Here is a 10,834-nt window from a genome sequence, read left to right as displayed (position 1 = left end):
AAATCTCGCTTTTATATTTTCCTTGTTTGGTCCCATTCACTTAAACAAATGGTTGTCATTCACCTTCTTCATTTGGTGGGACAGAACTGTATTGAAGATTAAAGGGACACTGAAGGCATTGTGACCACTTCATGTCATTGATGTGGTTATAGAGTAGAGTACCCTGGCACCATCCTTCCAGAGAATCCAATGCCGGTGGTCAATTACTTTTCAGTCTGGCTTACTATGCACTCTCCACTCCGCACCTTACTTACTATTATTATTGCCATTTATATAGCGCCAACAGATTCCGTAGCGCTTTACAATATTATGAGAGGGGGGATGTAACTATAAATAGGACAATTACAAGAAAACTTACAGGAACGATGGGTTGAAGAGGACCCTGCTCAATCGAGCTTACATTCTATAGGAGGTGGGGTGTAAAACACAATAGGACAGGAAATAGCAATCAAATAAGGTGGGAGTGAAGCAGAGCCGGAGGAGAGAGTAGAGTGCTGCCCTTTAGGAGAGAGCAAGAGACAGGTATGTGAGGTAGAGGTTAGTCTGGGAGGCCATTAGCTGTCCTAAAGAGATGAGCGGAGAGACCGAGAAGGGGCATACCTATGGATCTGTGAAGAGATATAGGAGGAGCTAGAATTGTTCAGTGCTTTATTAGGTATGGGTTAGCACTTTGATTTGACTCCTATTGGATACTGGAAGCCAATGTACAGACAGAGAAGGGTGAGGTGTGAGGACCGATTAGAGAAGAAAATCAGTCTGGCGGCAGCATTCATTACAGACTATAGCGGGGCAATACAGCTTTTGGGAAGACCAATCAGGAGAGGGTTACAATAATCCATGCGGAATATTACTAGAGCGTGGACAAGCTCCTTGGTAGCATCTTGCATATGAATGGGGCGGATGCGGGCTATGTTTTTAAGGTGCAATCTACAGGATTTGGCAACATGCTGGATGTAAGGCTCAAAGGTGAGGCCAGAATAAAGTATGATGCCAAGACAACGCGCTTGCAAGGATGGACTGATGTGGGTACCACTAACTTTAAGGGAGAGTGAAAGAAGAGGATCAGTATTAGGAGGAGGAAAGACAAGGAGCTCAGTTTTAGAGAGAGATTGAGTTTCAGAAAGAGGGAGGACATCCAGTCAGAGATGGAAGAAAGGAGGCAGGTGAGAGGTCCGGGGAGGAGAGATATCTGGGTGTCATCAGCGTACAGGTGGTAGTGGAATCCAAAAGAGGTAATAAGTTTGCCAAGAGAGGCAGTATAAAGAGAAAATAGAAGGGGACCAAGTACAGAGCCTTGGGGAACTCCAACCGAGACAGGACGAGGAGAGGAGGTATGCTTGGAAAAGGAGACACTGAATGAGCGTTGGGAGAGATAAGAGGAAAACCACGAAAGGACAGAGTCACAGAGACCGAGCGATTGAAGAGTTTGAAGAGGGAGAGGATTACCAGCGGTGTCAAAGGCAGCAGAGCGGTCAAGAAGCATTAGTATGGAGTAGTGGCCTGTTAACTTGCGACAGGAGCAATTGGTTTTATTTAATAATTTTTTTAATGTGCATTATTCTTGACATGCCATATAATGTCTGTACGATTTCTCATGTGTTTTTGCTATCGTATTGTAGCCAGGTCACTGTACTCCTGTCTATCTCTCAATGCTAGTCTAAAATACAGAATGCCAAAAAATAAAAACATACCAAAAAAATTATGTAAAATATAACTGACAATCTACATGTAAGGCATAAAATGCATTCTGTACCAATCTTGTAATGGACAAATTGAGTTTGTCGGATTACTGAGTAAAGATACATGACGTTGTTTTGGCCCTTTTGACACTGACACACACACACACACACACGTTTGTTCTTATACTTTGTGGGGGGTTTTCAAACCATGTTGCAGCTCTTCGTTTTCCCACATTCCTGATTAGCTTTCTATGCCTTTTAATTCAGAATTGAACTCCAAATAAAATGGGCTTCTATGAGACAAAGTGGTAGATTTTTTTTTATTTAATAGTCAGAGCTTGTACAGTTATTAAAAACAGTAAACCCCGCATCAATAATGGTGCTTATAAAGAAGCCGTCTATATAATAAGCATCCCTTTTTGGCTTACACCATTATAAAAACAGATTTAATTAGCAACCGGAAAAAAAAAAAATGGAAAAAAAAGGGAAAAAGAAAAAAAAAAAAAATGCTGAGGTTGAAGTTGCAGGTATCTGCTCCCACAGTGTATTTACCCTGAATACCAGAGAGACTCCATGTAAATATATCGTCTTCCTGGCATCCAAACCTTTACTTAAAACAGTGTGCATCGTCTGTAATAAAAGGATACTTTTTTTTTTTTTTACAATATCTTTACCATAGTTCATTTTTCTGAATAAATCTGTATTGAGCAAAATAGGATAAGAGGTTACGCTTTTTGTCTGTCTCTTCAGGAATGTAAAGATCTAAATACCCAAACAGATTTTTTTTATATATATATTTTTTACTATAAAACTAAACTGTATGCGGAGAGGATTTTCCTGCCTTAAATCAGTAGTTTAACAAGAAGACGACAAAATGTAGCTCTGCTCAGTGTTTCTGACAAAGTAGAAAGGGTGAACACATAAATAAGGCTTTTACTTTGGCAAAATATAATACAATGCCTTCTGCAATTTCTTCATTTGAACGATCGCACGGTGACTTCATCCTGTGAAGGGAACGGACAGTCTGTGAGAACCAAAACGCAGAATTGGACAGACGTTCATATGTTTAACAGTAAACCAGCCTTTTCAGTATTTTGCATTTATTTCATGGGACATTCAGGGATGATAAGCCTTTTATTTAAAAACATTATAAATATGTTCAAAAATGTTTGTTTTTTAAGTCCCTGTGCTTGCTGTAAACCCTTTGTTTTTTACAATGCTGCCCAGACCAGGAAGGAACTAATCATGTCTGCCAATCCTGGCCTAGCAAGAGTTCGTGGGATATTTTATTTATTTGAAATATCCAGTTCCATTAGCCAGAACATGTGATTAAGACTGCTGGCCAATCAGATGGCTGCTTTCAGCTGACGGCTTTGTGAATGGGGCTACAGATGCATGTGCCAACATCAGTCTTCAGAAAGTTGTGATGAGGCCTGTAGGGGGCATGGGGAAGCGTCGGCCTACAATATCTTTAAGATGTGGGCTTCTAGTGATATCACAAGACCCAACCTTAATAGCCTTCCATGTTGGCACAGGGCCACATCTTAAATCTTTCACATCCCCGAGCAGAGACTGTAAGCTACCACGGGCCTTCACTTAAACGTTCATGGAATTAGCCCAGCTCTGGGATTTGGAAAAAACACACAATATTGAAGCCCATGAGCATGGTTTGTCTAGTTATACATCACGGTCTTTAAAAACACTTTTTTGTCTTAAACTTAATACATGAAGTGTCCAGATAAGATTGCTATATATGAACTGCTAATTAAATTGGGTAATCAGATTAGTATTGGTCTTGTTTTTTGCAAGCCTAGTCTAATCTTTCTCTGCATCTTCATTTTGGGTTATGCCCCAATTACCGTACAACCAATACAAACTCTGTGTCAGATTTCCTCTCGCTAAGTCTGTATCTTTGAACTGCGAATTTCCGCTCACATTTACTATAACAAATAACAATTTTACTATAAGACAAATCCCCACAGGTAGCTGAAACGAGGGCTGAACAATGGCACTAGCCATTGATGGGTGAAATTTAGTCCTGGTGGCTAGAAATTAACCCCAGGTGCCATGGACTCTCCAGGCTTGCTACTAAAAGAAGAGGCTAGTAATTTTCAAGGTCTGGCTTGTAATGTAGAAGTAAAACTTTAAACTGTGTTGAAATAAGGTTTTCCTGTCACACATTCTTACCTATTACTTGATAGTGTTCTCCTCCCTTTGTGAGTTGCTGGTTTACCGCCTGTAGACACTGCTGTAGTTGTGTTACTGACTGACTTAAATTTGGCAACACTTTCTCTGTTCTTTCCTGACCGTCCTGAGGGGCAAAGGGTGAAAACACAGATTAGAATTATTTTTTTTAAATATGAACAGAGAGGATAAATAACATTTTAACAAGACTGAAAGCATAATTCGAAATAATGTTGATAAAGGCAGCTGCCATGTTTGCGATTCACTGCGGTTCAGTCAGGAACTCAAAATAATGAAAACAATGCCACTGCACACGCTCATTAGGACCAAACAGACGTTTTTACGGCACAAAACCAAACAGGGAACAAAAGGCCAAAGAGAAAGACTTCCTCATGGTCCGAGGCCCAAAATGTATAAGGAAGTATTGTTTGCATTTCCCCCCCATCTGATTGGAGTATCCTCACCTGGCGTCTCTTCTATGATCGCGTGAGTGAGAGGGTTTTATGTCTCCCCTCACCGCTGACATTTTTATTGTTTTTGTATTTTAAGCTCCCATTTCACAGGCAGTATATTTATTAAGCGTATGCCTGGCTCCACTTATTTTTTACAGTCAGGAACTGCCTAGAATTGGTTTTTATTTTTAAAAAAGGTAAGGGTTTTGGGCACATCTCCAGCACTTCACTGTCCGCTCATTGTGCCTGGCTTGCATTAAATGACCAGCACCCCCCTCGCTTTCATCCTTCTGAATTGTCAAGGATAAATAATAACCGGAATCAATAAACAAGGACTTGAAATGGACACAAGCGGCAGTGTAAACAGGTGACAACACGACTGGTATGAGGAAGTCACCGGGGGAGGTGGGAGGGATGTTCACTAAAGTGAGAATTGTCAGGAATTAAAAGTGAATGTCAAAGTTAAGGCTAAAGCAGCTGATTTGTAGAATGATTTCCGTTTGACTATTTTGGCCTGACATTTGAAAGTCACTTTGAATTTAAGACAAATGTGACTTCAGTGAATAAACTTTGTTTAAGCTAGATTTGAGAGCTGGGTTTAACCGAACCAATGATAGTATGCTGGGTGTATTGCAATTTAACAGTAATCTTATATTTAAGAAATGCCACCTATTTTTTTTTTTTTTTTAAATAATAAATTCACTGAGAATTTTAACCCAAAAATGTTTTCAGTGTTATATGGAACGGTAAAAAAAAAATAAAAAATATCGGAACTGACTAAAAGCAAATAAAGAATGTTGTGCCCAATACAGAGGTATCAGGAGGTAAGTTCCAGGCTGACTCACCGTTTCAGAAGAGATATCCGCGTTCTCAATGACGTTCGGTTCACCTGCAGATTTCAGAATTTCCAGTTGAATGAGGTCCAGTGATTTCTGAGCCTGGAGAGAAAAAGAAACAATTCAAGTATTGTCAGGCCAAAAAGGGGCCAAACCACACAGGTTCAGCCGTCCACATTCGTCTCTGATCTCGATCCAACAGAAGGTGAAAAGGCAATTTCAAGCAATTTCCTATTGTGTCAAAAACAAACACATCTTGGTTGACGTCTAACCACTAGCCATTTGTACCATCCCACCAATGAACAGTTTATCAGGGAGGTGTAAATATCTGTATAATGTGATCACATCTTGCCATCATAACATCTGCAGCATGTAGTGGTTATGGTGCTTGGAGTATAATTTAAATTACCGGCATAAAAATATGTCTGGAAAACATTCTAAGAGTGTCTTCATTTTGCATGCGACTAGATTTTAATTGAAAGCTCCCAAGTCTACAGGATAGTAATCAATGCCTAAATATATACTTTTATACGCTCTGCCAAGGGAGTATGAAGAATGAATCTATAGTTTTTAAATTCTAATAAAGTTCACACATCAACTAATGCCAATGGCTAGCTTACCTATACAGGTATAGAAAACATTCTAATTTCTAGAAAGGCGACTATACCTCATGCAAGTCCTTCGCTACTTTCTGCCTCTCGTTCTGCTCGCCTTCCAGTTTCCGCAACGTTTCGCTCAGCTGAGACTTCAACTAAGAGGAAAAAAAAAAACACGGGACATCCAAGCGTTAGTTATCAGTTTAATGTGATCAAGCCACAAGCTTGCAGGTAACAATTAGATGCTCTGTGTGAGAACTGTGTTGTTTTCATTTCACAGTATCACAACCAGGAATTACTGATAAGGGGTTACGGAGATTTTAACATTGATGAGGAAGGGAGGTAAAAATTACAGAATTAGGGGGGCGGAGCTTACCAACCGATCGAGCAAGACGCACATGGTGGGAGCTCCCACATCCGAGGCCCTGATTCTGGGCATTACGCCCGACCACCGCTTCGTGCCCGCAGCGGACGACTACCCTCACACCCAGGAGGTGATGCGGAGTCCGGCGATACCCGATTCGGGGCTACCCGACACTAAGTTGCCCGCTTTTCAATCCGCGGCCTGCACGGGTGGGAGCCGCGGAGAGACGGCCGCTCTCCCGGTTCTCGGGCTGAAGAGGGGATGCTCACACATCGCTCCCCCCCCCCCCCCCCCTGGACCGGTGGGGGATATCCCGGTCCCCACCAGCATGGGACACAATACACGGAGGCATCATGGCAGATGAACCTCCAAGCAGAGTAAAGGCGGCGGTGCCCAAGATGGCGGACAAGCGCGCCACTACATGTGGCCTGATGCAGACACAAAGCAGCAAAGAAAGACACACAGCAAAGGAATTAAAAAAGGCAAAGCATGGAACAGGCGACACCCTTGCCACCCCACCCAGGCACACCCGGGAGTTCTTTGACAGACTCTGCTCCTACCTCTGGTCAAAACTCCGTTACAGGGTCCGGGCCTTCACACAAGCAGTTCAAGAGGCGGCAGCATGGATCCGACCAGCTACCCGGCGGCACCTGAGTGAGTACCCACAACAAGCCCGCAGAAGGGGACGAAGACTGAAATCAAAGCAGCAAGTGGCGAAGACTCGCCCCTCAGGCACCAGCAACCACCCTCTTAAGAATCCACATCCAGCGGTGAAAGTCCCCGGACGACCGACTGCCCACACCCAGCAATGCCCCGACGCTAGCAGACAAACTGGGGGACCAGCTCATGAGACTGCTCGCAGCCGAAAGTGTACAGCCGCGGCACAGGAGATGACCCCCACGTCGAAAGCCCCGGAATACTCTCAGACCTATGCTAACAGCCTGCCGACCACTGGTATAGGGTAAAAGGGGACATTTGTATCGAGGTGGCATACTATAATGACAATATGCGCTACTAATAAACTACCTAGCTCTTAGTATATAACATGCTATTTTATTGAATGTTGCAATGTCACAGTTAATCACTACTGCTTATGGCGCCTACAGATGGGAGCAAATGGGACAAATTTGCATTGTGATAGTTTTGTGATTTATATTTTCTTTATCTCGCCTTAAAGCGACTAAAATGTTTAAGTCTACATATTTGGCCAACGCACTGCTGTCCCCTGGAGGACAAACTCTATGAAACCTATAGAAATCTGTGTTCCATGTTGTCCTCAGTACCTGTTTAAACGACAAAATAAGCTTAATGTTTTATTTACTTTACTAACCAAGCTTGTATTCACGTAACCATTGTATCACGATTTAAAACAAAAAATATGGCAATCTTTCTTTGGAGTGCACTACGTGTCTTACTGTTGCAATTACCTTATGTTACCCCACAATGCCTCCTCTTTCTCTTCTGTACCCCATAACGCATGTGCCATAATAAAAGAAAGATTTACAAAAAAAAATTACAGAATTAAGCAAAACATAAGGGATTATTTATTGTGACGTAATGTAAAAACAATGGTTTGCACTCAAGGAAAAAGTATTAAGGGTTGTTAAAGCCAATAGAATTAATTTAAAATGTCAACTTCGCTGTTTACTACAGAGACACGCATATACTTAATGCATTAAAGAAAGCCCACACATCTTTAAATCTTCTGAAGCTGTGAAAATCCAGGGATCGAGATCTTTGTTTGAACAGAGAACAAAGCATGGCTTCAGATGTCTGGTAGAAAAGGGGCAGGTTTAAAGTTGCTGAAACGTTCTAAACAGGGGTTGATAATGTTATCTTAGTGCTCGGCGTGTACATGTACACCTTCATTCAATGCAGAGACGCAAGCCGTACCTAACAGGGGCGAATGGTTATCATGCTATACAGAAAACTGGTGAATGTGAAATCTCACTGAGAGCAAGTTTAAATCAGCAAAGTAAGGATTTAGGGATACATGGCCAAACCAGTACACCATTGAATTTGGGATTTAACATTTCAATTTGTAGTAGAAGGTAGAATATATTCTATGGTATTAAATTGTAAGTCAGTTGGAACATCTATACCAATACACCGCCTGAAACACACACAGGGTTATTTAATAAAGTGAGAATTCAAAGTGAATTTACAATTTTAGGCTAGAGGATCCAAAGTGGAATAATAGTGGACTTCGATGATTTTTACAGTCCAGCTATTCTGACTTTAAATTCGCTTTGAATTCTTACTTTGATGAGTAACCCTAACATCCTTTCTAATCATTAATTACCCAAGACCATTTTTTCAGTTGCAATTAGCAGGTTGATGAACAGATTTGCAAGCTTCATAATTATTATTATTATAACAGAATGAGTAATGACCTGACGATTTAAAGGAACATAAATATGCATTCCTGATCCTATAGTGTTTAACCCGCCATTTAGGTGGCTTGCCGCCACCTCCCCCTCTATAAAAGTTTAAAACGTAACCTATTTCCAGCGTGGGTCTCCCGGCACTGGCTCAGCCCCCTTTGAGACGACATAATGGCCGATTTTTAGCCAATCCAATGCTTTTGAATAGGGAAATAAGGAGAGGCCACTTGGCGGTGTCCCTGGAGGCAATGTAAACACTGCATTTTCTCTGATAAGGCAGGTTTTGCATTAAAATGCCGTAAGGGAACTATTATACTCACCAGAACAACTACATTAAGCTGTAGTTGTTCTGGTGACTATAGTGTCCCTTTAAATCAAAATGAAGTCTGTGGCATATTAAAAAATTAGTTTCAGAACTAAACAAAATAGTTTGCCATTTGCCAGAATTCATCTCTCGTTAGAGGAAAAATAACACATGAGGCACCTGGGTCAGCATTGAACCGTCATGATATCCCATTGGATGGGTAGGAATGTTCTACAAAGAATAATAAAATGAAGCCTTCACTCTAGGGGTAGAAAGGGAATAACGAAGACAGATCAAGAAAATAGAAAAGTATTTCAACTATAAAAAACTAGTCAACAAAAAAAATACAATACCCGACAATGTTTTACAATGAAATAAATGTAAGCGTGAAAATAAAAAATACCTTCAACTTGTAGATGGAACACATTGTCTAATAGTCATTGGAATATTAAAGGAATGCATAAATAAAGGTATGCAGGTTGCATACATTGTAGATTATGTATACATGGTCTAAAGCCTTTTTTTTTACTTAATACACAGCAACAAAACCAACAAACCCAAAAAAAATGTTAGGAAGCAGAAATTAATATTTTGGTGGGTTCTGCCTGACTGCCATAAATTGTGTAAACGAATACATATACATATATAATCTGTCAGCATTGTAGTTGCTGTTTAGTGGATAAGTGAGTGCACTGGATCTTGCGTATTGTATAAATTGGCCCCCAGCAGCACCCCATTTATGCATGTTCAGCTGAGTGCAGCCCCCTGGTTTCATATATAGTGGTACCTCTGTTTACAAATTAAATGCGTTCTCCGGGATGTTTTTTATTGCGAAAAATTTGGAAACCGAAACTTGGTTTTCCATAGGAATGTATTGAAAACCAATTAATCCGTTCCGGAGGTCAGAAAAAAAGTCAACATGAGCTGGCATGGAAACCAACCCACAATAAAAGGCATGCAAACGACGAAGCAGAATAGAAAGTCAGTGGATGGTAAAGGATCCTTTACACTCGTTAGTCGAACACAGTTGAGTAAAGATTTTAGTGTAATCATGACTGACTTGAAGACGCTGCCAAAAGATCTAAAATTGGCAAAACTTCTGATTGGTTATTAGTGGGCTTATGTCATTTATTTCACCCTCAATGTTCTATTACCATTTCTGCTCTTTTCTTTTCCATTCCTCCTGTAACTTTCTTTATTCCCTACTCCCAAAGATATATATTTTTTTAAATGACTTTATTTATCCAATCTCTGTGTGTCCTTACTACAGAGGATACAATGGAGATACAAAGGATGTTCTATTTCCTAAGACCTTTATATTAAATGCATGTCACACAATAAAAATCAGTGTCAACAATTAAAGAAAAAAACAAACAAACAAAAAAAAACATCTGTTGGGCCAAAACATACCAAAGAATCTAGTTGAAGAAATCTCAGTTTAGAAGAAAAGAGGAACGAAATGGCAGAATCTGAGACCGGAAAGTGTACTAGCTCCAGATGCAACCCAACAGGAAAGATTAGCAAAGAATTGTGACTTCCAAACACTTAATGGGGTACAGGCATCTTACCAAGGTCAGTTCTTCATTCTGCCTTATTGCTTCTGAATAAGAACCATCAAGCTTTCGCTGCAATTCAGTCAACAGTTCTTTGAGCTGTAATGAAGTTCAGAGGTTTTAGAGCAGCTGTCCTGAAGATAAGGTATGCCGAGTTTTAATCAAATCTGGAGGTTATGAAAAACACAGGTCTGGCTCGTGCCGAGAGATGCCCTCCGGCTGCTCTTTAAGTTTCTCTTATCTTTAAATTGTAAAAGTGACATGATTAGTTTAGAAGAGCTGAGAGATGCTGTATGATTATCCTTCGGTTTTATCACCTAAATACCATACGAACAGCCGTCACTGTAAGTGGAATTCTAAGAATGTTTTTTAAAAAACATTTTGTTCTGCTCACCTCTCTAACTTCCGAAACATAAGTTGCTCTTTCAACCTCGGCTTTCTCTAGTTCTGTCTCCAAATGTTCCCTCTCTTTTAGAAGCTGT

General features: G+C 40.6%; 1 protein-coding gene across 5 annotated transcripts in view; it reads right to left on the bottom strand.

Annotated features, from left to right (window-relative positions):
• Window positions 1-1,970: 1,970 nt before the first annotated feature.
• The window catches only part of KTN1 (kinectin 1), a 78,278-nt gene continuing 69,414 nt past the window's right edge, over window positions 1,971-10,834 (bottom strand). For all 5 annotated transcript variants that reach the window (XM_063439749.1, XM_063439752.1, XM_063439750.1 and 2 more), the window contains 6 exons: window positions 10,747-10,830; window positions 10,368-10,451; window positions 5,819-5,902; window positions 5,161-5,253; window positions 3,867-3,990; window positions 1,971-2,683 (listed from right to left, as the gene is read on the bottom strand). In XM_063439749.1, coding sequence (XP_063295819.1) covers window positions 2,679-2,683; window positions 3,867-3,990; window positions 5,161-5,253; window positions 5,819-5,902; window positions 10,368-10,451; window positions 10,747-10,830 — 474 coding nt within the window. In that variant the 3' untranslated portion in view covers window positions 1,971-2,678. The remainder of the gene's footprint in view (window positions 2,684-3,866; window positions 3,991-5,160; window positions 5,254-5,818; window positions 5,903-10,367; window positions 10,452-10,746; window positions 10,831-10,834) is intronic.

Source organism: Pelobates fuscus, chromosome 13 (assembly GCF_036172605.1).
Source record: "Pelobates fuscus isolate aPelFus1 chromosome 13, aPelFus1.pri, whole genome shotgun sequence".
NCBI classification, from domain to species: Eukaryota; Metazoa; Chordata; class Amphibia; order Anura; family Pelobatidae; genus Pelobates; species Pelobates fuscus.
Note: the sequence above shows the minus strand (reverse complement) of the source record. Positions and strands in the feature narration are given on the sequence as shown.